The 17,868-nt window shown below is 44.3% G+C and overlaps 1 protein-coding gene across 2 annotated transcripts in view; it reads right to left on the bottom strand.

Moving 5' to 3' along the window:
- Nucleotides 1–3,292: 3,292 nt before the first annotated feature.
- LOC147692371 (cytochrome P450 2G1-like) overlaps nucleotides 3,293–17,868 on the bottom strand; it is a 615,414-nt gene continuing 600,838 nt past the window's right edge. For both annotated transcript variants that reach the window (XM_086938596.1, XM_086938597.1), the window contains one exon: nucleotides 3,293–7,610. In XM_086938596.1, the coding sequence (XP_086794722.1) occupies nucleotides 7,426–7,610 (185 nt within the window). In that variant the 3' untranslated portion in view covers nucleotides 3,293–7,425. The remainder of the gene's footprint in view (nucleotides 7,611–17,868) is intronic.

Genomic DNA, 17,868 nt, shown 5'->3' with positions numbered 1-17,868 from the left:
ATGCACAAAGTTTTCATCCCACTAAGCTAAAAGAATCCATTCCTTATGCTGAATGCTTGCGTATGACACGCAATTGCAGTACGGAGGAAGGAGTCACCAAGGCCAAAAAAGATCTATTTGAAAGATTAAGTAAGCGAGGGTATAGACCACACACCCTCGATAAAGCTGAGAGTAAGTGTAAAACTAAAAACAGGAAGGATTTAATATTTACAAAAGATTTGGAGACTAGAACCACACCAACGACCGTGACTGGTAACCCCCCAAGAATGATTACTGGCTACAATATGTACCACAATCAGGTCAGAAAAATCCTGCAGAAACACTGGCCCTTGATCAAAAATGACCCTGTAATAGGACAACTGAGTGGGAATAAGCCTAGTATAACATTTAGAAAGGCCAAATCCATGCGTGACCAACTAGTGTGCAACTCCCCTACACTAAGAAAACCAGTCACGTGGCCCCCACCTCAGAAAGGCTTTAAGAAATGCACGAAGTGCAAAGCCTGCAAACAAGGGCTTAATATGAAGGAGGTACAGGTACCATTCAGAAACAAACCCTACACCATCAGGGGCGGCTACTCGTGTAAAACGGAATACGCCGTATATGTCCTGGTCTGCAGCTGTGGCAAGCGCTATGTGGGGAGTACTATCCATCAAGCACATGTGAGAATATTGCAGCATTTGCGCGCCATCACTAATAATGACCAAACGTACCCTGTGGCCAGACACATGAATACTATGCATGACGGGAATATTAAACATATTTCCTACTATGTGATAGACAGTGTCCCAAAAAATCCTAGGGGAGGGAATCGCAGACTTGCCTTACGACGTCTTGAGTCAAGGTACATAATCCTGCTAAATTCAAAAATTCCAAATGGATTAAACTCAGACGAAGCCATGACTGTCCACTTATGAATCCCAAGTAGAGCCCTACCCGACAAGACAATCCCATTCCAGTTTTAACTCTGTACCTTTGTAACATACATTTAATTTTGTATTTGGGACACAATGCGAGCGCATATTCTGTTTGTTTATTATTTAATACACAGCTACTTGACACAAATGCAACTGCATGATAATAGAGCTATAGTCACACAAGTGTATGTCAGGCACAGACACGATTATAATTCGTTGTTTAGTACTTTGCACAGCAGCAATTATGTCCACTTGGAGATAATGTCATAGGTAGCATTACCTTGAACTGGTATTGTTCTTTAAAGTAATTTACAATTGCACCATAGTGAAATAACATGACTGGTTTCAACATAGGAACAGGACACAATGTTCCGTAATTGTCAGTTACCTAGCGTCCAGTCATGGAAACTGTGGTAGACACGCATATATGATTTAAAACTGCATTTATTGATATTACGCACTAATACTATGTGTATACAACTAGCAATGCATTATTTGTGAGTAAATGTCAGTAGTAAGAATAACGTGTTACCATTTTGGTTTGTGCGCGTATAAACTACAGACTCTTCTGTGTCTATGCAATTAGTATGTTTAGCCATGACTCACTCGTTGTCATAACAACCAACGGCCTATCATGTTGTATGTTCTTGCTCGTGATGTGTCAGCATGTAATGCATTATATAAACGTATGCCATTTACAACAGAGTTAAGTGAGCAAGGCGGAGGCTTCCGCCGAAACGCGTCTGTGCAGCATGTCGGATTAAAATATTTCCTTGAGTTCAAGTCACGGTGTCAGTGCCTTCCTTTCATCCGAAGGAATTGGATTGGTAATCAATACGTAGGATTCAAGCTCCTGGGAATCCCTACACTGACCCTCCTCGTTCTGGCAGCGCTGTGGAACTGGGACAAACCTTGTGGTCTAACTTTCGAGAAGAGAGAAACACAGCGCCCCCCCAAACCTGCAATCGCGGAGAAATGGACTGTTGGTGACACGGACGATTAGCTGACTCGCCGGATCCCTGCGAAGGCTGGAGAGCAGTTGTGGGCGTCCAGGTAAGACGGCGAAAATCTGTGTTACTAGCGCAACGAAACACTGCAAAGGTTTATGGTAGAGGTAGTCCTGCAGTGTGTGATGACTACACACTGGTAGGCAGTGACTTTCGCAAGAAAACGTACAAATCCGTGTACCTGTTTGAGACATGTCTGCGGAATGGGAAAAATTGCGGGAAGCGGCCGCTTTGGATATATTTGTGGACGCAGATACCAGCACTGCAATAAAAAACAAAAAGGCAGAAACGACGACAGTCACCGACAAAGACAACAGTATCAAAAACCTATGTGCAGAACTAGAGAAATTACGTAAAAAGGAGGTATCAAAATGGTGGGAGATAAAATCATTACAGAGATACCTGGATGTGGGCAGAGTACCACGAGGACTCAGAATATTGGTTGCGCCCACCTACGAAAATCCTGATCCGGCCATGCTACAAGACTGGGCAGACAATAATGCCATGGCATCCCAGAATATGCTTAAAATACTTGTAAAATATGCAGCAAGTGACCGTGATAAAATCATAACCAGGATAGAAGAAATAATGAAGGATCTGGAATCAAGGGAAAACCAAGATGAAATATATGTGGCATTGAAAGAAATAGCCAGCAGGCTTTCCAAACTGGAAGAGGAAATAAAGGAAAGAAAAGCGATCAAGTTTCAAAGAGACCGAAATGACTATGTGAACGGCCGTATCTACACGTTTGCCAGAAAATTTGACAATATTAAAAGACAACAGTTATCGGCAACGGCAAGCGGGTCACAAATGACGCCCGCGTCAAGTGGAACAGACCTGAGCGCCTCATTGGAATCAGACCCAGAAAGTGTCAGCTCCTTGGTCCTCACAGGAGAAGTACCAAACCCGGCCCAGGAATTGTCTTATTTTCGTTTACAGCGCCTCAAATCATTAAGGCCTCGGAAACAGTCACAAACAGAATGGGCCAAAGGGAAGTCCAAACAAAATACAAAACAAAAAGCCGAATAAGAAAAGACAGGCGCTGGGGCGGGCGGAACAACGAAACAAACAAAACCAAAATACAGAAAAAACAGGAAACAATAATGGATGACAAACAAATGGAAAATTTGGATAACACCGTTATCAATCTGACCGATCTGGAACTGACAACCAGGGAAACGGAAATTTTATCACTGGGGTTAACTTTTTGCACCACAACTAACTTTGATTATACCCAAACCAGGATAGATCTGTTCCAATTTGTAAGGAAACTTAAACTGCAAAAACACTTTATAAACAGTACTAGCAAAAGTACGTGTCCAGAAAATACAGGCCAAGGAATTGCTGAAACCCTAAGTATTGCGGACATGGCGGTACTAGGAGATTTGAATGCCCTTGAATATGAAGAATCCCTCAGCCAACTGACACCAGGAGAAATAGCCAACGCAGCAGACTTAAGCACATATCAAACGGTACAAACCAGGTTTAAACCAAAATCGATATTTATGCCTATACTGCTCAAAGATGGACTAGACCTTTTTTCTGAAAATGTCATCAGAGAGTTAAAAGAGCTATCAATACTGAGTACACGACAATTTTGCACGAAAGAGCACAACAAGAGAATAGAGTACAGTGCATTGATGGCGAAAATACAAATGAGATCTGATATTGTTGTGTGGTGGTCTGTTAAGGGTGGCAATGTGGTGCTATGGCCACTAAAAATGTACAATGAAGAAGCAATGAAGCAATTGCTTGATCAAGAATGCTACTGCAGAGTGAGCCCTAACATCATAGTGGGTATACAGGAGAGATATCATTGTGATTTATACAAATGGAGAAATCTGGGTCTAATAAGCAAAGCAGAATTAGCTTTCCTAAAAAATGACTACCCAACCACTCCCCAGCTATATCTCATACCTAAAATACACAAAGACCCAAAGGAGCCACCCGGTAGACCGATCATCTCTGCCATTGGTAGTCTGTTTGAAAATACCAGCACATTTGTGGATTATTTTCTCCAACCTTTTGTTAAAGCACTTCCGGCTTACATACAGGACAGTGGTGACTTTTTAAGGCATATATATGATTTACAGTGGGAACAGGATTTTGTGTTTATGTCGTTGGATGTACAAGCTTTATATACTAGTATCAGACACACAGACGGGTTGCGGGCTTTGGAATACTATCTGAGCAAACGCCCAATAGCATTGTACCAACACTCGTTGATGCTACTACAGATGGTAGAGTGGTGCCTTAATACCAAACACCTTTTTATTTGAGAAATTGCACTACAAACAACTGCAAGGTTCGGCAATGGGCACTTGCTTCTCCCCCAGCTATGCTAATTTGCATATGGGCTGGTGGGAGGAGCAGGTGCTAGCCGTTAAGCATGAGGTGGAGATGTCACACAATGTGGTGCTTTATAAGCGCTACATTGATGATATTTTTATCCTGTGGAGGGGTACCACTGAGAGTGCGGAGGCATTCGCCAAAGATCTGACTGAAAACAGCTTAAACTTAAAATTTACCAGCACAACCAGTAAAGCAATGCTCCAATTCTTGGACATAGAAGTGTATGTACAGAATGACAAAATCCAAACCAGAACTTATAGGAAACCAACAGCGGGAAATGCAGTGCTTCATGCACAAAGTTTTCATCCCACTAAGCTAAAAGAATCCATTCCTTATGCTGAATGCTTGCGTATGACACGCAATTGCAGTACGGAGGAAGGAGTCACCAAGGCCAAAAAAGATCTATTTGAAAGATTAAGTAAGCGAGGGTATAGACCACACACCCTCGATAAAGCTGAGAGTAAGTGTAAAACTAAAAACAGGAAGGATTTAATATTTACAAAAGATTTGGAGACTAGAACCACACCAACGACCGTGACTGGTAACCCCCCAAGAATGATTACTGGCTACAATATGTACCACAATCAGGTCAGAAAAATCCTGCAGAAACACTGGCCCTTGATCAAAAATGACCCTGTAATACGACAACTGAGTGGGAATAAGCCTAGTATAACATTTAGAAAGGCCAAATCCATGCGTGACCAACTAGTGTGCAACTCCCCTACACTAAGAAAACCAGTCACGTGGCCCCCACCTCAGAAAGGCTTTAAGAAATGCACGAAGTGCAAAGCCTGCAAACAAGGGCTTAATATGAAGGAGGTACAGGTACCATTCAGAAACAAACCCTACACCATCAGGGGCGGCTACTCGTGTAAAACGGAATACGCCGTATATGTCCTGGTCTGCAGCTGTGGCAAGCGCTATGTGGGGAGTACTATCCATCAAGCACATGTGAGAATATTGCAGCATTTGCGCGCCATCACTAATAATGACCAAACGTACCCTGTGGCCAGACACATAAATACTATGCATGACGGGAATATTAAACATATTTCCTACTATGTGATAGACAGTGTCCCAAAAAATCCTAGGGGAGGGAATCGCAGACTTGCCTTACGACGTCTTGAGTCAAGGTACATAATCCTGCTAAATTCAAAAATCCCAAATGGATTAAACTCAGACGAAGCCATGACTGTCCACTTATGAATCCCAAGTAGAGCCCTACCCGACAAGACAATCCCATTCCAGTTTTAACTCTGTACCTTTGTAACATACATTTAATTTTGTATTTGGGACACAATGCGAGCGCATATTCTGTTTGTTTATTATTTAATACACAGCTACTTGACACAAATGCAACTGCATGATAATAGAGCTATAGTCACACAAGTGTATGTCAGGCACAGACACGATTATAATTCGTTGTTTAGTACTTTGCACAGCAGCAATTATGTCCACTTGGAGATAATGTCATAGGTAGCATTACCTGGAACTGGTATTGTTCTTTAAAGTAATTTACAATTGCACCATAGTGAAATAACATGACTGGTTTCAACATAGGAACAGGACACAATGTTCCGTAATTGTCAGTTACCTAGCGTCCAGTCATGGAAACTGTGGTAGACACGCATATATGATTTAAAACTGCATTTATTGATATTACGCACTAATACTATGTGTATACAACTAGCAATGCATTATTTGTGAGTAAATGTCAGTAGTAAGAATAACGTGTTACCATTTTGGTTTGTGCGCGTATAAACTACAGACTCTTCTGTGTCTATGCAATTAGTATGTTTAGCCATGACTCACTCGTTGTCATAACAACCAACGGCCTATCATGTTGTATGTTCTTGCTCGTGATGTGTCAGCATGTAATGCATTATATAAACGTATGCCATTTACAACAGAGTTAAGTGAGCAAGGCGGAGGCTTCCGCCGAAACGCGTCTGTGCAGCATGTCGGATTAAAATATTTCCTTGAGTTCAAGTCACGGTGTCAGTGCCTTCCTTTCATCCGAAGGAATTGGATTGGTAATCAATATATATATATATATATATATATATATATTTTAATTCTAGTAAAATAATCGTTGCTGTGTAACCCATGCCAGCCTATTTTTTAGATGTCGTTTTTCTTAACAAAGCAGTTAGCAGATGTGAATTTTTCATGTAATCCGGTTGAAATCAAATATTGTTTTGAGGTCAACTTTCGACTTGAAATTTGATGTGATCGAAGAAATATATAAAAATGTTTCTTAAAGCTAAGAAGTAAGGGGTCAACCATTTAAGCACGCCTTGCTCTTCTAAATGAAAGTAGTGTAAGGTAATGTAACTAATGAAAATGACGAGGTCAAAAAACAAAGCATTAATAGTGAAATAATTTGTAGCTTGAACAAAGGGGCCTATTTACGATAATGTCGCGCAGCGCAAAGCGGCACAGCAAGTCTCCATGCTGCACTGCGTGATAGGAAAAGGGCAGGAATGCCCGTAATTAAGGCAAAACAGCACATTCCTGCCTTTTCCCCTGCTCTGGTGCCCTACTGGCAAGCCTACCGAAAATGCTGAAACACTTCCACATGAGCCAGCAGAATTGCAGAATATTTGTTTGTGCAGAAAGGGACACCTCCCTGCACAAAAACAATCTTGAGTGGCATATTCCTCTTTCTTTGCTTGCCTCGGAATGCAGCACACATAGAAAGAGAAAGTAGAATGTGACAGAGAATGAGAAAGAAAACATGGAGAAATACAAATAATTCTCCTCCTTACTCCTCACCTGACTTTTTGATACCAGTTCTGGTAAATCTTGGAATGGGTCAAAAACCATGGGAGTTGCGTGGGAACACTAAGACAATGCAGCAATTTGCACTGCTTTCACTCACTCCAGATTTATGTAGCCAATGAGGGCCACGCAAAGTGGCCTGCGTGGCTTCATAAATCACAAGTAAGGTTTGCGCCATTCTTGCACCACATTGCAGGACGCAAACCGGCTCATAAATAGGCCCCAAAGTGTCTGCTGTTTAGTAGCTGCAAAAAGTCAGTTGGTGTTTCTCCTGTGCTTTCTCAGCAGCCATGTTCTCGGAAGTAGTGTGGAGTTTAGGCCAGACATCCTGAAAACTCTGAGATAACCTTTTACTCTTGGGATGTCCATTAATTGCGTGGGATAGCACAGAGTTTATAGTTTGCTGGTATCTTTGCTAGACCGCTTAGTATTGGTTTGATGTCAATTTCGCTTGGATCAGTGACAGATTTAAGACTGAAACTTTGGAGGATTGTCGTGAGGAATAAAAACAACTCCATTCGAACTAGTCCTTCTCCGGGACAGCTCCTTTTCCCTAGAAAAAAAGAGACGTATTATTGTGATATTCACTTTCAGAAATGTTTAAATTATGATACATTGACCGCATGCTTTCTAGGTCACTTACATTATTGTGTCAGGGTACGAATTATACTTTGAATGTCTAAAACAGCTGACACTGATGTACTAGTTACACGGAGTGAGTAACATTCTTTGTCAGATTCACCATTCAACTGGTGCTTGGGTTATCTGTGGTACTCAAAACCCAAGCTTTATGCAGATATCTGTTTTACAATCCAATAAGATGTGCTCTTCCCTCATATAGTACACTTAGCCCACCATGAATGCCATTGAAAATGGGCCAAATTGCAAACTTGAAGTGAGACCTGCCCCATATTTTAGACTTGAAAACAATCCTCAGAATGCATTAATTCTCTCAATTTATTTATTTGGTACATTAGTTATTTATCAATTTATGTGGTATCAATAACATATTGATAATATATGATTGACATAGCAGCAATGGCCATACGTAGAACATTGAGGGCCTTATTAGGAGTTTGGAGGTGTAGGAGCGGGAATGCCCTGTTCCCGTACCAAACCCATGTAGGAAATGCCCGCCAGATCAGGAGTTTTTTCCTGTCTGGTGAGCGGTTCTTTGATCTTCACACAGCAGTGCCCATGAAATAGGCACCACAATGGAAACATCAAAGGCAGTACCTGCATGGCATGGACTGCGCAGTCCATGCTGTGCAGGTACTGGTGTGCATGCACACAGGGGGGCACATGTTGTGCCCCCCGTGTGCATTCACATGACGTGAGGCACAATGGGGCTCTGTAGGGCCCAATTTGTTACATCACTGCCACACTTTTCATGGCGTTTGTACCACCATGAAAAGTTTAGCCGTGAGAAAACTCATAATATGCTTGGCGAGCTGCACCGGACCAGCCAAGCATATTGGGGCCTCAATACTGCTGGGCTACCACTAGGAATCTCAGATCACTGGCTGATACGGTGGTTCCAGGGCAGCCCAACTGTCCTGGTCGTAATGGGGTGATCGGAAGACCAGCACCACTGCGCCCCCACAAGTCTGGCAAGACATGGACTACCAACTCATAATAAAGCCTTTAGTGTAGAATGGCCAACATAAACCCAACAAGAAAGGGTTATGGTATTCAATCAGAGTACCTGCTATAAGGAAATCATTAGCAAAGACAGGCACATTTGAATGTGATGTTTTTAAAAAAAATGTGACAAGGGGCATGGAACAGAATTTACATATTTTCAGTGGTATGTGGTGTTCTTGCAATAATCATTAAGGTCTCTCTATTCCAATTCCAATGGATAACACTTTGATGCTTTTTGAAAATTATTGGAGAGAGAAGTAGATCTTATGCCTGTTGCTGAAAAGTTTCAGCGAAATGGACCTAAAAGGTAGAATGGCCGGTTCTTAGAGGCATCACAAAGTTGTTCACATATGGCTATGAGGTTATAGGTAGTGATTCTTTACTTTACATCTAGCTGCTTAGGATGTTAGAGAGGTATTTGGGGCTAAGGCATTTACTGTTTCTGTCAGAAGCATCTATGAGGTCCTGGTTTTGGCCGTATGAACCTTGTTGAGTGGGGCGCTAACTAGATGTAGTCTGCTAAGTACTAATGAGCTGAGAGTTTTTATGGTATTGAAATGGATGTGTGTGTGGAACTTGGTTATGTTCATTAAGTAATATTGGGCTTCAATGGCGTTTCTAGTTATAAAGAATTTTATTTTCATGCACGGACTGATTAGAAGAGTTCTGTCATGCTTCTGGCACAGGGTTCACATTTCAAAGTGTTGGGGAGACAGTAATGAGTCTTAGAAATAGGTATTGTTGAGAAGTAAAAGTACAGAACCTCATTTTTAGTGCAGTTATTTATTAGCTCAATCAATTATGAAACAGTATACAGAAGAATATTAGTTACTGAACTAATACATTTCATACGTTTATGTGGAAGAATGCTTAGCCGAAAGGGAAAATATTAGGCACAAAAATGCTGAATAATTAAATAAAAGAGATTGTAGGTGAAACATCTTGTGAGAAAACACATCAAGGGCTGGATCTAACACATCAATAGTTATGCAGTCACAACCTCGCTAGAAAGGTCATGATGGCTATCGACGCAATATAAAAACCACAACAAGGACTCCAAAACACTGCTCATGACCTCACACATTGAACAGTTGATATAGGAAACGAGTAATTCATCCAGTCTTTCTCCAACCACGGAGGTGTATCTGACTTTAATGATCACACACGTTGCAAAGTCACAGAGGCTACTCAGGGGTATAACACCATAACACCATCAGTACTGGTGAACATCACTCACAAATCATGTAAGATTATTGCACATATATGGTACATCTACCACGAGGTCTAGTAATCACAATAACACTGGTTAAAAAACAATACCCACCCTATACCCTATTGTCCCTCATTGTCATCCTTCAAAAAGTTCCTTGTCCGTCCAAAATTATTTTACCTTCCCACCTTCCTATACTAACACTGCCACAGTAAAGGTGTCTGTATTGTTGAAAAACGTATTCCTCCATCAAGGATCTGCACAGGGAAAGCTGTGTCACCAGGGAGCCATACAGCAACCACTACCTCCAGTAGGCTCATTCTCTCTCACTCCCTATCATTGCCTTGTAATAAAGTAGCTAATCAGTTGGGGTGGTTGTGACTTCACGAAGTAATAACGTCACTATTCTGTATGAGGTCCAGTTAGGTATCTTTAATTTAAACCTGAACTCAGCCCTGGGTAGATGTGGCACAGAGTGCCAGGCTTAACTCAAAGAAAAACATGTGTAATAAATCTATCCAGACCAAAACATTTAATAAGTAAGAAATCTTATGTATAACCCTGGGGGTAGTTCGGGTAGTAGCGCTATGCGCAGCTATGCAAAGTGCACTTCGCACTACTCAGTGTCAGTGTATCGTGGCTGACCTGACTGGACACTGCTCCTCCCTTCGCTGTTTGTGGGACCACGTCGCTGATTGAGGCTCTTCTCCCCTGGACGCGGCTCTTGCCAGTGAGCTGCTGTAGCTGGACCTAAGACCCGCCCTCACCGCCCACACCGCTGCGGGACTGCGAGGCACTTTCCACACCTGCAGCCTCTTCCCGCAGCGGCCACGCCCCCATCGCTTTGGAGGATATAATCTGTTTACTCGTCTCGCGCAGCGGGACGCGCGCCGGACGAAGCTCGGGGCGAAGCCCGGGCAAAGGGCGGGCCCTCTGAGGCCCTCGTAGGCCAGGGTAGGCCGGGCTGGGCCTACTTTCTTTCGCCTACTACACTGGGACTGTAGATAGTAAAAAGGGTGGTGGTAATGGCACTGATTGCTGTAGAGGGTTGTATTGGGAAGATGGGGGGAACACGAAATGGGACTCTGGATAATTACTTTTCAAAGGCCCTTGTTGATGGTGACAGGGAAACCTCTTTGGTGGAGCGTAGGGCAGAACGCCGGCGTTCAATTGAGAATTTGAAAAATAGGCCACTTGTTGATACCATTCCCACTCATGGCATTCAAGAGGGTGGCTCTTTAAACAACAGCGAGGATTTATCATCGCAGGATGGCGTCCTGCTCTTACTGCGGGATTGTACCCCTCCCTCCACATGTTTGCCCACCGTCCAGGCTGAAAGTGCGCCCCCCCTCTCCAGTCCTAGTTGCACTTCTGTGGATTTAATAACCCAGCCCCCGATTGCAGCTAAACCAAGGAAGCCTCGGCCGAAACAGATAGCTGCAACAGAGACGCATGGTCCCCCCCATGCAAGAAGAGAAGGAAACTGAGGGGCGGGCAGGGTAAAGCCAAAATCCCCCATTCAGACTTTGGGAAAGTTGCAAAGCCCCCTGCCAGCTCCGATATGTCAACTGTGGAAATCACAGAAACTCACCCATCCTTGACACTATTACAAGCAGTGGCTCCCTCTGTTTCGGGTATAAACACTATAGATCATGACATCACCTCGGGGGCCCCACAATCGAACATATTACCCCCCACCACTTCACTGGGGAATCTGGAATTCCTACTCAGATCCCTACTCCTGCCCATAAATGAGAGTATTAAAAAAGTAGAGATTAGGCTTACCATCTTGGAGACGGCTATAAGCAGTATGGTCACTCTAGCCAAGGCCCAGGCGACAGGGGTCACCCAACCATCAACCTCTGCTAAGCAAACTCCTAACAAAACCTCTATAGTGCAAACTCAGCCCCCCAAACCTAAGCCACAGCTCCCCAGTAGGGTTGCCCCAGCTCATCAAACACCGCCCCCCCCCCAAAGCCTCAAAATATCCCAACAGCAGGTATAGTGGGTGACTCACAGAAGGAATTGACAAGGGACAACACAGGGAACACACAGGAGGATCAGGGTAGCGATAGACTCACCAGAGCTCCAGTTACCAAGAGGCCGCAAGTGGAGATACCTCCACAAGCAGTTCCTTTTGTGGTCGTTTTGACTGGGGTACCGCCATTACCTGATAACAAGAGAGAAGGTTACGCCCAATTGAAAAACAAAATAATGCACTGGCTGCGCACTTATAGGCCCATTGCACACAACATCGATGGGGAAATAGTGCACGTCAGGCGGCTCAATTGGTTGGGTAACAGACGAAAAGATATTGAGGGTGATCTGGTGGTGGTCAATTTTAGAGACCCGCGGGCAGTGGATTATATATTAAACTAGCCCACTGGAAGTGGAGATAACTGCATCACCCCGAGGGCTCTGACATACTTCTACCCCAGATCTGTGGTGTTTCCGCCACCCTTCACAAACGGTTTGCACCCTCCCCATCCCAACCCCCCGCCCTTATACAACAATAGGTACGCCCCTTATGGACAATACCCCGCTCAAGCTGCTGACTTCTCGGGCTGGTCTTCTGTACCCCAGAGAAACAATAGAAATACCAATAGCAGAATGGAGCACCTGAGGCCCTTCACCCCTTTGGAGATAGGCAACAGGTTCTCGCTGCTATCGGGTTTGGAAGACTGCGACCGAAGTCTGCAGCCGACGGGGGAGAGGGGTGGTCGCCCAAGTAGTGTCACCTCAAAGGGTACTGAGCTTGAGGAACTAGGGGTGGCAATAGGAAATGATATTAGTCAGGTAGGTGATAGTATTTTAGCATCGTCACCATCCGGCCATGTGGACGCTCTTGCCACCACTAACGAGGGGGAAAGAAGAGGGAAAAAGGGTGCCCTGGGACTGACCCCTATAGACCACAGAGTTATTCACCTGCTATCCTGGAACGTGGCAGGTTTAAAAAGGAAGATGGCGCTTCCGGAATGGCATATATTCATCGATAAGTTTGATGTCTGCCTATTCCAGGAAACTTGGAGCCTGCTCCCTCTATACAAATCAGGATATACCACATATTTTTCCCCTGCAGTAAGTGGTGGAAAGGGTAGACCAGCGGGAGGATTACTGGTTTGGATAAAAATTGATCTGAACTGGGATGTAACCACCTATGACTCTGTGTGTAGGGATGTCCTACACCTCTCTTGTAGGGGACTGGCTGAGGGGAGTAGGTTGGAACTATTTAATGTTTATGCTAGAGGGGCACCGGGGGATACATCCTCAGCTACATTAACGAGCTTGGATGTAGCATTGGCGAGGTGTCCACAATCGGCAAAAATCATAGTGGGTGGGGATTTTAATTGTACATTTGAGCCTCTGAGTGGGGACGATCCCTTGGGCACCGAGAGGGAAGATTCTAGATGGTATATTCCAGCCTTGTCATTACCCCCTATCCGAAAATGGTCGGCAAGGGCAATCCAAATCAACGCCCTAACCAGGGAACATAATCTAAGAGCACTCAATGGTAGGACTAATTCAGATAGGGATGGTGCAATGACATTCAATAGGCTTAGTGGCCCATCCAGAATAGATTATATCCTACTAGACGTCAAACTCTGGAAATACCTTTTAGATATGAAGGTGATGGCAACACAGGATAGTGACCACAATCCCCTTGCAGAAAGCTTAGGTGGGGTAACTTAAAGGAGGTGGGGCCGTGTGCTCCCCTGAGGCTGACCAAAGAGGTGGTCCCCTATAATAGTAATCGTAGGCTGAAATGGGACAAGGCCCAATTAAAGGAAGATCAACCGGGGAGTATAAAAACCCTTGTGGAAGATCTGACCTTGGACCTGGCAGCACGGGAACAGGGACTGAGAAGCGCACCAGAGCTACCATCCGCCTTAGAAATAGCCTATAAAAATACAATAGAGCAGGTGAGCCAATACTTTTTAAAAGGGCATAGCCTTAAAGCTAAGAATATACCTCCCATCTCTACTAATCCCTGGTACAATGCCCAGTGCAAGGGTAAAAGGAAAGAGTTAACAGCTACCCTGCTCAAGAAGGATCCCTCACTAGTTAGAGCGGCTAGGAAGGATTATTCTAGGGTTGTAGCAGCTGCTAAACGAGAGTGGGAAGAAAAATATTGGCAGGATCTAAACGGGGCGGTCTCCACGAGGAACTCAAGGTTATTTTGGGACCTAATTAACAAATCTAGGCAACAGAGTTCACAACCACTAGCCACCCATATAACAAGTCAGCAATGGGTGGACCACTTTTCTGCAGTATATAGCGGAAATGAAGCTGACCTTTCTCTAATGGTAGACACGGGTGGAGAAGGGGGATATACAAGGGAGATTGAGGATCCATTTCTGCCCTTGGAAGTACTAGCAGCAATTAGACACCTGACCCCGAAGAAGGCGGCAGGCCCAGATGGGATACCGGGGGACCTTCTGATAAAGGAACCCAAGGTTTGGGCAGAATTAATTGCCCTCATAATGAATTACATCGCCAGGGGGCACCCCGTGCCCGACTCTTGGAAAGGCGCTGAGGTGGTTACGGTGTTTAAAAAAGGGGCTAGAGAGGACCCTCCAATTACAGACCTATCAGTTTGATAGACGTGATCCAGAAAGTGGTTGGCAGGGTCATCATTTCAAGGGTTGGAGCCTGGATGGAAGAGGAACACATCCTCTCCCACCTCCAAGCAGGCTTTCGCCAGAGGGTGGGGACGATGGACCAGGTCTTTTGCTTTTTTGGGATCTATTGGAAGTCAGTTACCATCAATAGAGGCAGCCTCTACATGGCTTTCATAGATCTCAGGATGGCTTTCGACCTGGTCCCTCGAGCAAGGCTTTGGGAGACATTAGAAAAGATGGGCTTCCCGGGGCCCCTTCTGAGTTTCATCGTAAGGCTCCACGAGGGAAACTACGCGAGGATCAGATGGGGCTCTCAGGGCCAGTTAACTGAAAGGGTGCCCGTGAGGAGGGGAGTGCGACAGGGATGTGTCATGGCTCCGACCCTCTTCTCCCTGTTTGTGAATGGGGTTGTGGAACATCTGAGAGGGGAAGAGGCTGATGCACCATCTCTGGCAGGGGAACGAATTCCCACTCTACTCTTCGCGGATGACACCTTATTGATTTCCAAATCCCCGGTGGGACTCCTTAAGGCTTTTAAACCGCTTTAGCACTTTCTGTACAGACAGAGGACTCACCATCAATACCTCGAAAACTAAGCTCATGGCCTTCTCACCCTCTAAAAGATTCAGAAACAATCTTACACTTAATGGAGTACCCTTGGAGTTGGTAGAATCATTCGACTATTTGGGGGTAAGGGTAAATAGTCGAATGAATTGGAAGGATCACCTGGCTAAAATGTTACTTAGCCATAAAAGACTGTCAGGGGTGACCTTGAGGGAGCATCGGGAATCAACAAGCAAACCTGTGGCCCCAGTCATGGCGATTTATGAGGGCCAGATACTCCCGTCTGCTCTATATGGCTCCGAGTTGTGGGGGTTTGAAAATGTGCCAGAGTTAGTAGCAGCGGAAAATAAATTCTTTAGGGATTTGGTGGCTCTTCCCGTTTCCACTCCGTTAATCCCCCTGCGACTCGACCTAGGTAGGAGATCCATTAAAGAGTTAGTGCAGCTGCGCCCCTTACTGTTCTGGGTGAGGCTGCGAAGGACCGAGGAGCTTGCTAACTATGCTGCCGTATTGGATGAATTAATATTGTTAGACACCGGTAACAAGATCAGGTGGCTGCACAATGTGAGGCAGCTAGTGTTGCAACTGGGCCTAAGGGATGTATGGGAGAGTCAACTGCCACCTCCAAAAGCAGTGATTAAGAAGATCTACTGGGATTGGGTACAGGCAGAGTCAATACGTAGTGGGGTTGGGGGCCCACTCACTGAGCGTTTTTTAAAGGTTAAGTGGTCCAGAAAGTTGGAACCTTTCCTTGACCTTATAACCAAGCCATTAGACAGAGCCCTTTATTTAAAGTAAAGGTATGGGACCCTTCCGGTACATGAATTCACCTCGGGTGTTCTACTGCTGATGGACCATCGCGCAAATGCCCTAGGTGCGCGGCCCCGAAGGAGTCTGTGGCGCACTTATTGTTTGCCTGCCCCGCATATAAAACTGCTAGGAAAGATATGGCTGAAACCAGTATGCTTGAGGTTGGGTTTGAGGTGCCATAGAATGGCTCTACGAGTCCTCACCTCTGACCCTACTTCAACTGTCATGGTTTGCGGGGTGGCTAAATTTCTGGGCAGTGCATGGCTGACCCGTACTAGGAGGTGAAAGCAGCAAAACCCGCCCTGACAAATAGATAGCCAGCATCCGCTGGCCTTGGCCCTATGTAAACCTGAGTTAGTACAGCTTGATGTATTTTAATTACTTAGCTAACAATGTACTGTTGAGAAAGCTGGAAATGGGCCTACAGTAAATATACAATGTACAGTAATCATGTAAGGTTCCATCTTAATCAGGAAGTAATCATGCAAGGCTCTATTTTAATCAGGAATTTTATTGTGTTAGGTTTTATCTAATGTCTTTATCTTGTAATGGTTTGTAATGTATAATTGTTGGAAATGCAACTCTTTTATGGTGAACTTTTTACCGAATAAAGATATACTACTACTTTTTACCGATATAGGAAACGAGTAATTCATCCAGTCTTTCTCCAACCACTGAGGTGTAACTGACTTTAATGATCACACACTTTGCAAAATCACAGAGGATACTCAGGTGTATAACACCATAACACCATCAGTACTGGTGAACATCACTCACAAATCATGTAAGATTATTGCACATATATGGTACATCTACCACGAGGTCTAGTAATCACAATAACACTGGTTAAAAAACAATACCCACCCTATACCCTATTGTCCCTCATTGTCATCCTTCAAATAGTTACTTGTCCGTCCAAAATTATTTTACCTTCCCACCTTCTTATACTAACACTGCCACAGTAAAGGTGTCTGTATTGTTGAAAAACTTGGTCCTCCATCAAGGATCTGCACAGGGAAAGCTGTGTCACCAGGGAGCCATACAGCAACCACTACCTCCAGTAGGCTCATTCTCTCTCACTCCCTATCATTGCCTTGTAATAAAGGAGCTAATTAGTTGGGGTGGTTGTGACTTCACGAAGTAATAACGTCACTATTCTGTATGAGGTCCAGTTAGGTATCTTTAATTTAAACCTGAACTCAGCCCTGGGTAGATGTGGCACAGAGCGCCAGGCTTAACTCAAAGAAAAACCTGTGTAATAAATCTATCCAGACCAAAACATTTAATAAGTAAGAAATGTTATGTATAACCCTGGGGGTAGTTTGGGTAGTAGCACTATGCACAGCTACGCAAAGTGCACTTCGCACTACGCAATCTACGTGTAGCTACGTGAACTGCACAGTGCGGTAGGGAAAATGCTGTTTGCACTGATTGCACAGTGCTGGGTGCTTGTCCGCACTAGGCAATCATTACAAACGGTATCTTGCACAGTGTAAGCAGTCCTTTTCTGCTGCTCGAGTAGATTTGTACTCGAGCGGCAGCTTTTCTCAACGCAGACTGGTAGTTTCTCATTGCGAGCGGTCGCGAGCATACATGACCAATTGCAATGAAAAACCTGACCTCCCCGCGTTGAGAATCTTGCCGGGAGGTATATTTTCCACGCTTGCGATCGGCAACTTTGTGTTGCTGATCGCAAATGAGGAAAAAGTCTCGCCGGGATGGTGATTTTGCTCGCTCGCAGTCGCCAATTTGACGTAGAGGACAGCAAGCAAGCAAAAAAATGCTACGTGCAATTCGCTTAGCGCGTAGTAGCGCACACTATGCACGCTCCGCTAGAGTATCGTAGTCCTGCACCCATGGTTAGTTTGTTATAAAAAACTTAAGTTCATAATAATAGTATTGTTTCTTATCTTTATACAGACACTAAACCAACACAAATTAATAAGGGGATGTTAAAGAATTAC

Source organism: Lissotriton vulgaris, chromosome 9, assembly GCF_964263255.1.
Source record: "Lissotriton vulgaris chromosome 9, aLisVul1.2, whole genome shotgun sequence".
Classification (NCBI taxonomy): Eukaryota; Metazoa; Chordata; class Amphibia; order Caudata; family Salamandridae; genus Lissotriton; species Lissotriton vulgaris.
Note: the sequence above shows the minus strand (reverse complement) of the source record. Positions and strands in the feature narration are given on the sequence as shown.